General features: G+C 38.4%; 1 protein-coding gene across 3 annotated transcripts in view; it reads left to right on the plus strand.

The window, feature by feature from the left end:
- The first annotated feature begins 235 nt into the window (after positions 1–235).
- fam184ab (family with sequence similarity 184 member Ab) overlaps positions 236–17,822 on the plus strand; it is a 193,518-nt gene continuing 175,931 nt past the window's right edge. Inside the window, exon 1 of one of the 3 annotated variants that reach the window (XM_019346150.2) lies at positions 236–964. In XM_019346150.2, coding sequence (XP_019201695.1) covers positions 803–964 — 162 coding nt within the window. In that variant the 5' untranslated portion in view covers positions 236–802. The remainder of the gene's footprint in view (positions 965–17,822) is intronic. The other 2 variants (XM_019346152.2, XM_019346153.2) reach the window with 2 other exon arrangements.

Below are 17,822 nucleotides of genomic sequence, written 5' to 3' on the forward strand. Positions count from 1 at the left end.
AAATAATGAATCAAAGCCTCAAAGGCTGTTTAGGAGATCAAAGTCATTTCTTCCATATTTTTATTTTATTTTTGTTATATTTTAAGAACGAAAAATCGTAAACAGTATTATTTTATTTCCGTTGACTATAATGGACACCTACTTTTAGCGTAGTTAATTATAGTAACCGTATTTTGCTGTTGGCTTGCTGTACGTGAGCACGTTTCGTTTTGTCCGACAGCACGTGAATGCAGCGCTGCTCCCATCCTACGTGAATGCAGCATAAACTGTTGAGGTGATCCATGGCAACAGAGGAGCAGCAGCCAACCGAGCCTGTCCTACACGCTCACACACACATACCCCCAGTCTCTACTCACTTCTTCCTCAGTGTAGCCGGAATGCACCGAGGAGGAATCACTGTTAACGGCTGCCGCTGACAAATTTCTGTATCAAGGTGACCGACCGGGAGCCAGCCCGCCAACCAGCTCCCTGGAAACGGGTGCACATCAGCGCCAGGTGACAGCAGACTGGACCCGCTGAAAACGGACGCATTCCGGACGAGATGGTAGTAGCTCATGTTTCCGGACCTTAAAATTACTCATTTCACCCCTCTGGTGTACTATTACCCCGACCCAAGCAAAAATGAAACCAATTCTTAACAGTCTGTGGGCTCAAAAGGCTTCATATTTCTGATTTATTTTTCTCGGCAAAAACATAAATCCTCCACAGTCCCAGTCCTCTCCACCGCTCATTAGCACCGTCCAGTTTATTATTATTATTACTGCCCATATCTTTCTCGAGCATCTGAGGCATCATCGTGAAGATGGCGACTGGGTCGGGTTGGCAGCAGCGCTACTGCCCTGCCGGTCAGGGGAAATTTAGCACATCCTCGGCATCCAGCATGTCCTTTCAGTCCGGCATCGCCATGGAATATACCCAAGACCTACACCTGAAGATGAGCAAGAAGATAGCACAGCTAACAAAGGTAAGGAGCATTTTTTTAGGAGGCCTCCTCTGCACTCTCTCTTCAACCCTTGGGTAAGACCCTGTACCTGCTGTTCTGGTGTGAGAACTGGGCACCAAACTCCATTGGAAATTTGCCCGTTTAGCAATTAAACTTGTGTCGGTTTACATGTCTAACGAGCACAACAAGACTGATATTTTTTTAGTGGATTTTCAGGGTGTTCTTGTACTTTCGGGGTCCATTTAAGGCGACATTTATTAGCCTGATAAAAAATGATTCACTCCTAAAGTAGGGTATGCTCACTACAGCTGTAATTCGCTTTGGTTAAAAGGAAGTTAAAGTTGGATTTAAGTTAAATGCATGCTGCTGGTGTTTGAATTGTGAGCCGAAAGAAGCAGCAGTTCTGAATGCCTCATGGCATACTGAAATCTAAAAGCATACAAACGCCCTGAAAGTTTGATATTTTATTTTAGTGAGTTTGGCGTGATTTCTTACCTGGGAGGTACGAGCTGCCTGAAGATCTGCTTGGATGCTGCATCTTAAGCGAGCAGCGGGTCATTGGCCACAATATCAGCCATCTCATTCATTAATCATCTTTAGCAGCACAGACTCTTCTGGCATTTAGTTTTACCTCTCATGCATAAGTGTTGTATGCAGTTAAACTAGACCCTTCCTGAAAACTTTGATCCCTTATAATATCAAGCATTATGCAATTATGCAAATTATATTTTGGAGATCATTCACAGTATATATGGTTGCTCTAGACCAGCAGACTTGAATAATATTCCTCTACACCACCCGCATCTATGGTCTTTCAAGGGCATTTTAAATGATTTTCACCTCAAAGCAGGATCAGTTCTTTTATGTCACTTGCCAAACTTTGGTGCCTCCAAAACATTGGCTCCATGTCAGTACATGTTTCTGGCTCCGGGGTGTCATTATCATCGAGCTGGGGGGTCCACCAGGCACTTATACATGTTTCCAGGTGGCTTCTGAAGGGTTTGACGCCTGGAGTTGGTGATATATACTCTGAGGATTTGCCTCTGACTTCTAAGTATAAGATTTGTGCTCTCTTTGTGCTGAGAGAGTGGATGCTTAAAAAAAACAAACAATTCAGCAGCCTTGGGCTAGGTGTGTGCCAAGCCTTAGTGCAGAGTGGACTCTTTAAAGTCACAATGAAATAGAAAAAGGTCTTTTCGACCGTGGTAGCTAAGTCACCATTGTAATATGCAGTGTAGCTTTTAATAATAATTTAAAGGAAATTGCACATGTAATATTTTTGTATGTTTTGCATAAAAAAATTTAACTTCTTAGTTTTTGTGTTTATTTGCCACAGTTTTGTTCAAATATTATGTAGTGTTAAAGATACAGGGATTTTTCTTCATGGGAACTTTTGGTATTTTATATGAAGATCCAACAGACCCCCTGTCAAAAAACAGTTATGTTAATTTTGATTTCATTTATTTAAGTTTAAAAGACATTTTTGTGTATGGCTACTGTAATGCCAAAAGGGAATGTTATATCAACAATACCCTTTTCTTTTCTTTTTTTTTTACTATTATTTTAATATGGAGGCAAAGTATATGATAGTGGAGCTTATTGTGAAGCAAAAAACCTTGCTTGTGTCAGCCTAGCTACCTGGGTATGGTCCTGTTTTGAATTTAATGTCCTAATTTAACATTGTCTCTTGTGTCTAACTTTGAATTTTACTTCCTCTGCTGTGATTTTTTTTGGTCTTCACCTGTGTCTTGTTCCTTCCAGATCTCTCCACTTTCCTGATTCCCCTATGTGTATAAATAGTCCTGCCCTTTTCCCTTAGTCTTTGTTGTGGTGTCTATATCTGTTCCTGTGCGTGCCTCATGAAAGGTTTGCTTTTAAATATTTAGTCTGCCTGGAGTCCTGCATTTAGGTCCTTAATTCTGACACCTAGGTGCAGGTGCTGAGTCGCACCATCTGACAGCCCAGTCAAAAGAAGAACTGATTACAGACGTTAGTCCTAATCTTTCAGCTCACGCTTTGGTGTGCCTTGGACAGAGAATATTGGAAAAGCACAAATATATTCTTTTCAGTGAAAAGCTGATGTGTAGACTATAACATTAATTTCTATAATATTATGTAGTAATGCTGTCTTTTTGCATAATTCTGGACAACACGGGTCAGCAAAGCAGACAAATTTGGGTGCAACAAAATTATTATTAGGATGGTTTACAAGGAGCTAAACATAACCCCTTAACATTATGTTGTCAGACTATATTTTGCTTATGAAAAATGTTCTCTTAACATAGTGTTAGAATTGCTAGAACTCATTGGATTCAAAGGAGATATAAAAATGGATTAAATAAAAACTACAAGACCCCCCCAAAAATATTATTTCTATGCTTACTAAAAAAAGTAACCTACACTAACCTACACTAAAAAAAATAACATCGGTCTTTTCATCACCTTTCAAAATCTGGACTCTAATGCCGTATATAAACTGCACCAGAGTTTATACTCTGGAGTGTTTATAATTTACAGTTTTTGTGTCATAGTGTTGATAAACCTAACCTCACAGTGGACAGGACTCATGAAAATGATTTTTTTCATTGTCTGTCCAGGTAATTCCTCACTTCCAGTTCCAGTTTTTTTTCCAGTTCTGCACCTGTACACTTACCACGGATCATCGGTCAGCAACAGGGTAGAAAACTTTTAAATCCGGCACTTCTATGAAGTGCTGCAGAGTAGTTTAATCTACGTTTTCTCAATCAGAGTCAGCTTTTAATCTATTTAATAAAGAATTCCAATGAAGGTGCTAAACTGTTAAAAAATAAGATCAATCATAGTTTAACTAAATATTTTTATTGCAGTCTGTGGTGAGAATAAGGCACGGCGGGACCACGGAGTATCATTTAGAGACATCTTTATTCACATCTCACCACAACACACCACACACACCTGAGTCTCCGTGTTTTAACCTGGCGGGCGTGATTACGGATGCCGTGCAGGTGCGTCCGCCCTCCCTGCACGGCACCGCAGACCACGCCCCACCACACAGTCTATCAAAAAAATGGCTGATATTTTGATGTGTTTACCAACAAGATTTCTTTTTTCTCTTCATCAACACTTCCTTCTTGATATATTGTCTTTAATGCCACTGTTGGCTCTTGTATAGGAAGTATAACAACAAAACATGAATTTAAGACAGTGATGGGAAGCACAAAATAGCAATTTACACAATTTTTACTGCACCTGTATCCCAAGAATTCATTTACATTAAACAATTTTCAAGATTGCCATCAAATATTTATTTATGTATTTGTTATGTTAATAAGAAAAATAACTAATGAAACAATACCATGGAATTTAAAAATGAGATATATTTCATTTTTATTCAGCCATTTTTGATCCTGAACTCAGCCTATATATTGAAGTACAAGAAATAATGTCTTCATAGAAAAAGTGGAGAAGCATTAATTTCATAGTGAAACAGAGGCTGAGATAAAACCATATTTCCAGTGAGTGTGCACCAACTGACACAATAGTAGATGTTGTTTTCATACGCCAAGTCACATGATCACCACACGTTCCCACAGGCGACACATCTGAGCCTCGTGTCTCTAGTGCCTTGTTGTGTTGGGCCACGACAAAGCAGGGGAGGGGAACAGGCTGATAGCATTCGGCCCATCTGCTGACCGCTGATCTCTGCAGAGTGAGAGATGCATTCAGGAATAAATAGCAACCTTGGAACCTCTCTGAGCCACTCTCGTGACACATCTCTGCCTGGATGATTTCCAGCTCGCTGTCACAGGATGATTCGGGAGCGACTGACGCATCTCTTTAGTCCCGTATTTTAACTGAATTATTTGAATCGATAGTGTCTGCTTTATATGTTATGATTTTTCAAAATCTTTTATCTTTTTTCCCTTTTTATAATCTGGACATGATTTTTAATCCTGATAACATCAGCCAGCTTTTTTCAGTGCTACTATAATTCTGTTTTTTGTTATCCCAATTATTTTATAGTTACTGAAATTTTGCAATACTTTATATAGTTTACATTACTATTGCATAATACAATAAATTATTTTGTTACGTACAAAGACAAAATAATTGCTTGAGAGACAAAGTGGGCAAATCTCAACTTCAGCCAGAGAGCAAAGCATGCCATCGATTGACATATTACAGGGTGGTGAATAAATTACAGGTTTACGTTGGCAGGTGAAGCCTTGAGTAAACTAGAGACAAACCATCAGCGACAAAGCAGTGCATGATGAGCGAATTGCTTCCTGCATGGAAGCAATCTTAAATGCGTGAATGAGGATTTGGAAAGTAAAAATCTCAGCAAGGGATGGAGAATTAGCTATGCTGGTGTGCATGCTCTCCGCATAATAACACATTATAACTGCTTAATGTGAACATATGTAACTCCCGCCAGGTTAAATCGTCATAATAAAAATACAGGAAACACATGTAATAAATGCAGCATCTTTTAAAGCTTGTATTTTTGGTTTCCGTGATGGAGTGTTTCCCACTTAGGAGTCTGGATAACCTGTGCATCGCAGACTCGAAATACATTTCAGTCTCAAAGTCGTGCTGACTGACATGAAAACATGTGAGAATTTGTGTCCATGAACATGAACAAAGAGAGTGCATGTACGTGACCACTTCAACTTTTGCTATGAGAGCAGGCTGACAGTTGTAGTGTGCGTCAGTGAAGCAGTGTTCATACGTTTTTGCTGGGATTTCATGCAAAGTCAGTAAGTCAGTTATTGATTGCAATTCTCGTGGGATGCTGAATTTCATGATTTGCGATGCAAGACTTGTTGGCACTGTTCTTTAAGACTTCATGCAGTAATTTTTAATCCCACAAAGCTGCTTGCCTTTGTGTACTTCAGGCTCTGCTGGGATTTCACTGTCATGATTTTTCTTTTTTTTCACAAGTTACACTCTCTGATGGCTTTCCTTTTATTGTAGTGTTTCTGTCAAAAAGAAGGCAGTGTAGGGGCTTTGCTGCTATGGCAACAAGTTTTAAATTATAATTCAGGGCAATGTACTGTAAGATGTGGGCTGATTTTCATAACAAGAAAAAAAAAACGCTTGATCTTGTAGGCCGTCCACAGTGAGTCAGGAGTGAGGTTTCTGGTTGTTGTCAGAGCTCTGGGAAACAGAGAGGGCAGCATGTCATTTTGCATCGTCAGGAGAAGGCTTTATAACAAATGTATTACCTAGCCTAGGGTTTGTGTGTGTGTATTTCATCAGCAATGCCTGACTGACTTTAGTGTTGAAGTGAGTCAGAAATAGACCTCTGAGCTCTCTGTGCATTTCTGGACGAAGGGATCGAAAGAGACAGAGATACTGAAATACCATGGAGTCTGTGTGTTTGTGTGTGTGTGTGATGTTTGTAATTCATATTATGTAGTGCTGCAGCACCAAATCAGCGTATAAACATTTCAGCAAAGATGTTTTCAAATATAGTTTGAGGGGGAAAAAAAGTCAACATCAAACCATCTCTGCTGAGTCCTTATCTCATTTTTCTAAAGCTTTGCTAAATCCATCCATATAAATAGATGTAACCACCATGATGTCACTGATTACTTTTGCATTTTGCCCATCACCATCTTGGTTTTTTTTAATAGCCAGAAGTGAGCACATTTGGACAAGAGTGTTTAGTACTATGTCACCAGCTACAACTAGCTAGCTTAAATAACACATTTCCTCCATAAATGACATGGATGCATCGCAGGAACACAGGTTCCTCCTAATTAGTGCTAAGTAGCATATAAATGAAGTGCAAGAATTTCAAACAGGGCTGCTATTAAGTGCAAACTAAATGAAGAGCATTATCCATCCTTCTTTTCCAAGAACCACTATCATTGATGGCAAGTGACCTAATTCAAAGTATGACTCTAGTGCCACAAGGTACAGTGCAATGGTAGTGAGACACCAATATATACAGAAGTCAAATGTAACTTCAAAAGTAGTGTTAGTAGTGTTTTACCTGATGTTTTTAAGTAAAAGTATAACAGAACTGCTTAAAACTTTAGTTAAAGTTAGCCTTGTTACTCTTCAACAGTCTGAACAATACAGACATATTAAAAAGCTTGAAATGGAAAAATATTTTCTCCTTTGGTTGTTGTATCTTGGGTCGAGATTTTTAACCAGCTACTAAAAGAATTCCCATCATGTAACAGCAACAGTAATTTCCATCCACTGTTTGCTCTTCCTGTCACATGGATGCAACTACAGAGAGCTCCAGACATGCTCATTCAAGTCATTTGCTTACTTGTAGGTTGCACATCACCAATTGTTGTGTGTTTTTTGTCTCAAGTGGTAAAACAAGTTTGTTGTTTCCAGCTTTAGCGGGAAACATTTTCTAGTGTATTTTGCAAAGTACAGTGTTGTAAGTAGCTAATTTTTTAGGTACTAAATCGTCATTGGAGGTTGACGTGTGCCGACATGCATTTCATGAGAAATGCATGTCGGCACTATCTCATTGAGATGACAGTTTTTTATCTGGTAAAAATGTATAGTGGTGTTATCATGGACAGTTTGATATGGCACAGCCCTATCTTAAAGGCATTGCTGAGCTGAAAAAAAGCAGTATTTTCACTTTAAAACAAACCAGAAAAAATTAAAAGAAAAACACGATTTAAAAATGACACATATTCTTCATTTTCTGACCAACTGATTGTCTTTAGTCCTAAACTCGTCTTGTTTCCTGTCAGAGGCATGAAATAACTTAGAGTGGTAGCTATCAAGTGCAAGAAATACATGCTTTTATGGAGAATCAGCTTTAAAAAGACAGATCACCAACAGATGCCCAAATAAATCAATGAAAACCCCCCAAAGAGAAATGCTTTATCTTTAGTTTGGATGGACTATAGTTTAGATGGCAGTCTAAAGTTTGTGGATGGCTGCTTTAAAAGTAACAGTTTGAATGGAGAAAAGGTTTTGCTTTTTCTATACTTACGTTTTTTTCTTCTATATGGATCTCTATGGCGTTGGAATAGGAACTGTAATCATAATTCACGATGACTCCACTAAAGTATGCAACATGTACACTGCTCTATATTGTCTGTATCACATATAGACACTAAGCAAGGTCCAACATAAGATGATAAGAGGATTTGGTTTTATGCTCTGATTAAATGATATTCTGACTCAGACATATCCATAGAGAAATTTGTTAATTACATTTTTTCGTCCCTAGTGGGGCTTCTTTACAAGCAACTCAGAAAAGATGAGAAGATCCACACAAGCTGCTCTACAATCCGAGGCTTAGTAGTTTTCTAATTTTATATTCCCAACTATTCCCTTATTTCACATTGTGGCCGAAGGTCTGTTCAGTACTACAGGAAGAAGTACTCATGGTAGATAAAAGATGGAATATTTTTTTCTTTTGTAGAAATATAAGGTTAATGTTCCTTGTTATTGTATTTAGTGACTGCACTGAAGACAACGCAGGAAAACATAAATACACTATCATGGCACTAACTTGGCAGCAGCATGTGCGTGTGTTGATGCCATAATCCAGGGGTGGTAGTGCAGTGATCTGTGTAGCCGGGGCAGGGTTAGAGAGCAGATGGCCAGAGCAACATGAGTCCAGATCTGGGAATAGAGTACTGCTTGCTGATTGGGATTTTAAAGCCTGATACTGTGCACACAGATTTTTAAACAAATAAGAAGATTTGAAATTGAAATAAATTTGTAATGATTAACAAAGATCGAATACTTATCTGAGTTATACTCTTTAACGAGTTAAAGATGCACTTGATACTGCGGCTTCTCCTGTTAATGGTCATATTAGCTGTAGCAATTAGCATCCATTTGATACTGTTATTTCAGTATAGCTGCTCTAACAAAGACAACAAAGCAGAGGCTGCATGATTAAAACTTGGGTAAGGTGCTTTTAAATAAACTGAATTCTACTCCCAACTTAGTGACGTGACCTGGACGTATCTGTGTGGCAGTTGTAACAAGAGCTGGTTGAATTCTCTAAAAATGTAGGAAAGTTGTTTCAATTCTTCCTTTATTACCTCATTCAGCAGAGGATGCACTGAGCCATTCTTAATGAAAAGAAAGGAGATGATGCCATCCCACAAGTCATAGCGACACCCTGCCTGATGGTTCAGCTCATGTAACATGAATATTACAGTGCTGTAATAAAATCTGTTTCTTGTTGAGCTGTTGCCTGGAGTGAAGAACACAGGTGTCTATAGAGTCTGTAAATCAAGATTGTCGGTTTTATTAACTGATCAACGTGCATTTAGCTGTAGTAGTTTACATAAGTACAGTTATGAGCAAAAGAAAAACTAAGAGCACCTCATCAGCTCATCTCAAACCTTGTAGAACCACCTTTAGCAGCAATAACTTGAAGTAATAATTTTCTCTGTGACTTTCAGTCTCTCACATCATCGTACATTGAGGTTCGTGAGCCTTCATTTATGCACAGCTGTATTAATGTTCTGACACAGCCTTTCAGGCATGTTGAGGTCTGGACTTTGACTAGCCCAGTGCAGCACCTTCACTCTTTTCTCTTACAGTCATTGTGTTGTAGATTTGCTGCTGTGCTTGGATTATTGTCCTGTTGCATGACCCAGTTTTAGCCAGACATACAATAAGCTGTTAGACAGATGGACTAACATTGATTCAAGAATACATCGGTGTACAGAGGAGTTCATGGTCGATTCAATATCTGCAAGGTGCGTCGGTCATCACCCCTCCCCTCACAGTGGATGTGAGGTGTGTGTGCTGATATGCTGTATTTTGGTTTTCTCTAAATGTGGCCGTGCATTACGGCCAGTCATCTCCACTCTGATCTCATCAGTAGATACGATTGGATTTTCTGAGCACTGTGCTTCCCTTTTCCCCCCACAAATCCTTATTAATTCTCCTTTACACTTTTCAATGCCCTCATTACTTTTCCATCGAGGTCAAGGAAATGTGATTAGGAGAAGAAGGTAGGAGGTAAGTCTTTGGACTCTGTCCTTGGATTCTTGAATGATGTGGCACCAGGGGTCTGTGGCAAATGAAAAAGTTCTTTTAATGATTCATGCCATCCAGTCTATTTGAAAATTGGTTGAGAATTCAGCAAATTCTGATGATTGTTTTTCTCCACCTTGAATATGCCACAGGAGACACGGTTGCCCTACAACAACATTGTAGCAGAGGATTCAACTGCAGAGTAAACAGGCAAAGAAAATGCAGTCAGTAATGCAGTTCACAAAGTCCGTTTAGAAAATTACTGATCAGTTTAACTCAGGGTTTTTCGTTTGAAAAGAGTCTTAATCTATCCAGAATTTAAGTAATTACTGACTTGAATGGAGATGTCCCTCTGACAGTTCAGTTTGAACTGCCTAAGTTCAAGTCTATCTGTGTGTTATTCTGTTGAGTGCTACACCAAACCACAAGTCCTAGTTCAGATCTCGGAAGGGTGGGAGTGGGATTTGATTATAAGCTACTTTTTGTCTCAGAAAACATTCCAAGGAGCAGCCGCAGTATCCTTTCAGAGTACTTTCTTGAGGTGACAAACAAAGAAGATTGGCTCTTATAGGGTGCTAAAGATACTGGGCATGAATTTCAGCTTTGTGATTTCTAACTATAATTTTGGGAGAATGAAAACACAGGGATAATGGTGTGTGTGTGTGTGTGTGTGTGTGTGTGTGTGTGTGTGTGAGAGAGAGAGAGAGAGAGAGAGAGAGAGAGAGAGAGAGAGAGAGAAAAGCGGCCTGCTGCTGCTGCTGTGAGGAGTACAGCTTATTAACCTCTGCAGGATGCTCCTTCACTGATTGTCACAATTCTCTGTCAGATTTCATTAAGATACGCCCACACACTCACACACTCACACTCACACACTTACACTGAACCACAAACATACAGGGAGCTGAGCACAAAGATAGGGGGTGAGATGGGAGCATATTGGCTTGAAGCACTATCCAGAACAAATAAAGCATTGCCGACATGCCTGTTGTCACACAGACGCACCCACACACACAGAAAACCGTGCACACACACACACAGACACGTGCTTGGATGCACACACATGTGGCTCATGGCGTCGCGAGGTGCGCATGGAGGGTGATTTGATGAGTCATTCTTAATGTTTGACCTTGACTGTTTCCTCTGCTTTCGGACAGCCAGAAGCCACATCGCTGCTCGTCTTTTCTGCCCCGATTTATTTGGCTGACGCTGCAGCAACTCATGTCGCAACAACAGGCGAGACGCGGAGCTACACCAGTGCACAATTGGTCATTACACACGCCTGATATATCAGACAAACACTCAGCTGTCCTTGTGGAAAGTCTCATAAGAGGAGGTCAGTGTCTTCCACCTCCAGTATGATGAAGGTTTGCCTGTAAACACAGTCGGTGTGTTTTTATTGTTACTGTTATGAGATGTCTGATGTGAGAACTCATTCCAGCGCAGTGTGGCAGGGTTGTACTCAGCAGCCTGTAAAAGCTGCAGTGGGACCTGCCTCACTGATTCACTGGATGACTAATGTTCATATAAGATTTTTGGAAATTTTAAGGCTTAAATGGCATTTATTGTATCACAGTTTATGGAATAGTAAAGTCTTTTTGTTGCTTCAGTTCACATGTGTTGTATTTTTATTTTTGAAGGTGACATTTAGCTTATTAGGCCAGCTGAATATAATTAAAATTTTTAATCAAAGGTGTAGGTATTTGTCAATCAAAGAAAAATCAGTTTTATCTATTGTGATAACTTAATACCATTACATACTGTGCTATTGTTGAGGAAAACAAGTAAAGGTATCAAGGTTTGGCTTAACTGGCCTGATCCATTCATGGTATCTCCACCAACTACAAGTTTAAGTTTAAAACAAAGTGGATGAACATTTTTTGTTTGATTAATCAGTATTAGCATTTTTGACATCTGAAAAATTAACAATAAAAAGAGAGAGAGGCAAAAAAGAAACAGTCTTCGTCAATGTTGTCAGTGTTGTATTTGCATAATTTGTCCACATTGCATGTTGTTCAACTATAAAAAAGAAATGTCAGCTCAGTAAAATTTCAACTTTTGCGGGGAGAGAGAAAAAAACATGCCAGGAAACAACATCGCACCAATATTTTTTTCACTTCCATGAGCCAGTAATGGCCCAGAAGGATGTAATCCATCATCGCTTTGTCACAAATTGCCTGCAACAAGGCGTGCTCTGCACAGGATTGTTTTCACTGTGAGGGCTTTCAGGTGATGTAACAGTCCTTCTGGTGGCCATATTGAAAGGCAGCGGCTTGTGGGCAAGAGCAGCTGCGCACAGCTGATTGTGTTTGTAGAAGTAGAGCAAAAACCACATCATTAGAGCTGGAATTGAAATTGTGGTAAACATTTCTACACTGAGTATATGGAGTATTTTGACCAAGAAATCACTGTTGGTAGGATATATTTACCAGCATAGTATTATCTGGAGGATTTGCTAACCTAAGAAATCTCATAGGTAATTGTTGAGTTGTCTCTTGTTTTATAACCTTGTGTTGTATTCCCTGAAATGGGCCAGAGGATGAAGGGAATAACAATAAAGATATCTAGATGGGGGAAAAACCAAGAAAGTTAAATTAATAAATAAAACAAAATAATAATGAAAAGTTTAACTTAATGATACCTAAAGCAAAAGAAAGTCAGTAGTCAAAGAGTTTTCAGCTGTTAGATCACTTCGATAACTTATGCTGAGCGTATGACCTGATCCGGAGTCAGTTTCAGTATAAAATTGGTTTTAAGTGGCAGTTTTTCAGTAATTATGTTGATGACATTTTGCTCTACGTGCGATCCAGACTCTCTGCAGTAAGAACACCTGCCACCTGTTCAACATCACCTGACTAACACTACCAAATCAAGCCCTGGTAGAAGCTTACAGCCACACAAACTGTGCATGTATTCATTTATTAATGTAGAAATATATTTTTATACTTAATATACTGATAAGTAGTAAAGTTTTACACTGCTTGATTTGCAGATACTAGAACACAGATTAAAAAAATAAACTATTTGTAGGCTCTTAATCAGTAAAAATGTATTTCCCTTTGACTTGTCCACAAACTTATTCCCACTTCCCCTTCATCAGACTGTCAAACATGAATAAACATGCGTTAATGTTTAAATGGCTCAAGTTTCACATTTCTAAAGTGTTCTGCTGTAACAGCTATTCATTTGTGAATTAGTGAAGATCTAAGACTTCTCACAGCATCACTCTCTTTACTTATTTGCAACAGCAATATTGCTATTTGGCTTTTTATTTACTTTTGACTAGATCTTTATCACGCATTCTTTTGCTTAAGTCTGAGGCTGCAGTAGGCAGCACTCGGTTTTCTGCAGTGAAACAGTCGAATGATGCATCAAAGCCTCGTTTCATATGACCGCACACAGAGCCTGAAGCACAAAGGTTTAGCAGAGAAAGATGATAACCACCATTGTGATAATTCTTATCTCAGACTGGGGGTTTAGATTTTGTCAAGCCCCCTAACATAGATAAAACCATATTGAACTTGCTTCATAATATTTCACCCTGGCCACCAATGGGCCTGGCCAGCTCTTTTTCCTAACTTTTATTCTCCTCTGTTGATTGGTGAGTGACTTTATTTGCTTTTTACTTGATGATATATAGTGAAATATCTGCGCAATGTCTTTTAATTCAATATATTTCCAAAGCACCAGTCCCAGAGATTTTAAAATAGTATCTTAGCCAAAAGCACAGCATAGATTCTGAAAGATAAAAAATGCTGCAGAATAAAGGAGCGATCAGTTATATGGATCTGTATAATTTACAGCTTTGATGTGGAAAAAAGAAATAAAGCTGCACACCTTTGCACATGAGTGCATTTCGTGGGCTGGATTTCCGTGTATAATCCATCAGTGATGACAACTGTGGGCCAGGTTTTCCTCTCCACAACAACTGTAATTTTTATTAGACTTATTTCCTCTGCATTCCTCTGTGTCTGTTTATTTCAGCTCTAATTCACAGACTAGAATAAAGGTTTATCAGAAAAGACCGTCAGACATATTTACATAAAGTGTAAAGTGTTCATCAATGCCCTAAATTGATGTGGGAATAAACAGTACTGACTGAAAGCCACTACAAAGTGAAGACCTACTAACTTGACACCAGCCCACACACTTAACAAGAAAAGGGAGCTGTTTGGCAGACGTTGTCAGTAGCGAGCAAGCATCAGGATTTTCGAGGCTAAAGTCTGCTTCGACTTTCTCTTCTTTTCTTGGCAGCAGCGTAAGCCTACTCGGCCACCAGGGATCCATCTTTACTCACTGGGTTCTGTTTCTCTTCACTGATGGGAGAGATGGGCCTAACACTGGCAGTTACCCTCTCCTTCTCACCGTGTGCATCATTTGGGTATAAGGTCATAGAAATAGCTGAGGGCAGTGGCTTGCATATGATTGCTCAACAATAAAAAACTGTTATTGCTTTTACTTTTGCAGTTATTTCATTCCTAAAGTTTGTTGCTGAAGGAAGTTTCTTTGAGATATATTTGATTATTTGCTAATAAGTATCTGGCTTATACAAGAGTGTAGTGTTTACTTCTTTTTTTCCTGACTGTGGATCTGAATTATTATCAGTGTTCAAAGAATATATGCTTTTTTTTCCTTCTTTTTTTTCAAATAATGACCTTGTGTAAAAGTGGCCCAATTCAAAATGAAATAGTTCAAACTATATTGGGTGTAATAGTTCAGACCTGTTTTTTTTATTTTATTTTTTTTTATTTATTTATTTAAGAGAAGACTGTTAAGGGTCTTTTTTAACATCAACTTGAGTAATAATAGGTGAGACTGGTGAGCAAGTTTAAACATAAAACACAGACTGGGCGAGTCAGTAGACCTGTGGGTCTATGGTAAAAAAAAAGTAATACTGTTTTAGCTGTTCAGGGAAAAAAAAACAACCTGTGACCAGTTCTGCTTCTAGTCCGTCCACTTCTATTGGAAAATCATGGCCATCCCTAACCCCTGTAACACCCAACTATGCCAAACACTCGCAGCATCAGCAGCAGAAACGTGGTACTCTACTACTCAAAAAGTGGCAAAAGCACATTATTATTGTAAGTACCCAAACATGTCCTTTTGCTGCTCACTTCTAAATTATATTTGTTTATCTATAATAATCCATTAATGTCCTTGTATACTTTTTTGGGTGATGTTTCTTTAATCTGAAAGCAGAGAAGAGAACTACCTGCATGCTGTGGCACATGAATTTGATGCCTTCAAATGATTTGTTATTCATATTACGCTGTAATCTTTACATAAACGTTAGTGTTGAATATTCACTCTTCAGTTGCTGTTTGCTCTTTCGTTTTGCACTTTTATTTATTCTCCTGAAGACCATGCCCCTGTTGGCTCTTTCTAAAATTGGCAGGCCTGTGTTTACTCCTCTCTTCTTCACATCCTCTCTCCATGTCTCTGTTTATCAGTCTGTCCTTCCCTCAAGCTAAAGGACATCCAAACAACAGCAGGGCTCGCCATGACTTCACCCAGTCTTCAGTCTGTCCTCCCATTAAGATAAGATGAAACCAATCCCTCAGGGGATATTATGGCCAGTAGTCAACAGGGATGGGATAAAGGACATAATACGGTAGTAACTTGAAACTTAAGTTATCCTAGTAAAGAAAATTAAATTTAAATTGGATGGATATAATGCATATATTAACATAGAAAACAACAAAAACAATTTGACACCAGTTCATCAACATTTCCAGCTCTTTTTATAGCTTTTAAGTCACAAGAGGGAATTATTGAGCCGAAACTTTAATTTGGAATCAATCTGTTATAAACAGAGAAGTAGAGCCAAAATGATTGAACCGCAATCTGTGAGACAATATGTTCACTAATAAATTAACCAAATTTGGGAAATTGTTTGTTCATAACTTTTTGGTATATTTCTGATCGTTTCCACATATTTCCATCTATCTGCACAGTCCTCTGGCCTTTCTTTGCTGACAGCTTGACAACCCCATGACTCAGCGTTGCTGCTTTTATATCAGTCAGTTTTCTGAGGGGTGGTTTATGTCCAATCAATAAAGCTCTTTCTCTACAAATGCCTACCTTGCTTCTCTTTGCCTCTTTGTGCCTTACAGGAAGTTAAATGTTCCTTTAATTCAGTCTTTGTCCCTTTTTTTTCTTGTTTATGTGGAAGATTGCAGCATTAGATATGTACTTTAGCTGCAGTAAAGCTCTAAACTGAAATGCTGAGGTAGAAAGTACAAGATCTGTAACCCATTTGAATTTACTGAGCATGTTTATAGAAGAATTTCATAATAAAATCTACCTGTTTAATCAATGATGATTGATGATTTTTGCCAAAAATGACAAAAAATAAAACCATTTAACAGAGGAAAATAATATAGCTTAACCTTGTTTATCCAGAAAAAAAATGTTGTTGAGAAGGGCACATCTCTGCCTAGGGCAGCTGACAGACTAAAAGCTAAATCACTGTAGAAAATGCTGTAGCTTCACTGCTCTCTGTACTTTTAAAGCACAAAACACACCACCTTTATAGCCCAAACAGCTGACACCATCTGTGCCATCAATGCCAAGTACAAGTTTCCTTTTTTTTAAACATGAAACTGCTTTTATGTGCAAATGGTTAAAATGCTAAAAAGTGAGAAATGTCAGCACTAATTAAAGTAAAATGAAGCAACTGAACCACAGACTTGGTGAGTAATTGCAAACATGAAGGAAGAATGTGACTTAAACTTAAACCGTGAGAAGGAAAAACATCCAATAAATTAAGCCATGAATTTTTCTGTCATGATTTCTGTATTAATTTTTACAGTTTATTTTACTAATACTGTGATATTCATGTCAATGAACAATTTCCGTTTGCAAAACAATTATTATTATTTTGTTAATCAATTCAACTGCAATATTTTGATGTAAAACTCAATGCCTGTCCTCTTATGGACAATGAAAAGAAATGTAGGTGAGGATATATTCCCTGTCAGACTGTGAAAAGCCGTATTCAGTGGTGGCAACTGCCAACATTGCAAAACTATCTCAGAAAATAGCAGAGGATGGAGATTCTAAAAGAGAATAGGCACAATGCAGCTCACTCATAGAATCAGGTTACATTCATTGACTACTTTATTCTAAGCTTTGTGTTGTTATACTGGGATGGTAAGCTCTTAGCCTAATTTTTCTTTGATTTACAAATAGATTTAATATTCTTAAATAGTACAGGAGTTTGTGTTTTTTAATCTTTATAGGATTCGTGGTTAAGTTTACTTTAAACATGAAAACAAGTGATAAATGGTTATATTGAATTATGCTAATAGTTTCACAATAAGCCATAAAGCCCAAGGCTAAAGCTTCAGTTTGACTTTCATGCAACATATGAAGTTCATGAGGGACTCGGATTAAATATTTTCTCACGTCTTGAGAAAGCGTTACTAAACAAGCAGAGGATTAGGTGACCATACTTTGTCCATAGACTAACTCTGCTAGCTCCTTGAAGCCAAACGCAATGTGTGTTTTTGTTTTTGCTGTTTCCAGTCAGTTCACACAGGAAACTGAGTCAAACTGGATGAAAGTGAGTTTCGTGTCAGGATATTTTTCTTCTTTTAATGATTATATTACACAATTTAAAGCATATTTGGTAATGATGTACAGTTTTGTTATCAAATAAAAGAGAGAAAAGCAGGAAGCTGTAATCAGAGTTGTTGGCTTGACTTCTGATATTTTATTTATTTTAAAGCATTTTATTCTTAAGCTCTTGTTTATAAGTGGGAACGAGTGACAGATTGACAGATGGGTCAGCATGGCATCTTCAGTGATGCAGAACCTGTACTAGTCTGTGGTGATGATGAGAGAGCTGAGCACGAAAGCAAAGCTGTTGATATATACTGTGTGAGCTTTTCTCACCTATTGCCACGAACTGGGAGTAGTG

Source organism: Oreochromis niloticus, linkage group LG15, assembly GCF_001858045.2.
Source record: "Oreochromis niloticus isolate F11D_XX linkage group LG15, O_niloticus_UMD_NMBU, whole genome shotgun sequence".
Taxonomy (NCBI): domain Eukaryota; kingdom Metazoa; phylum Chordata; class Actinopteri; order Cichliformes; family Cichlidae; genus Oreochromis; species Oreochromis niloticus.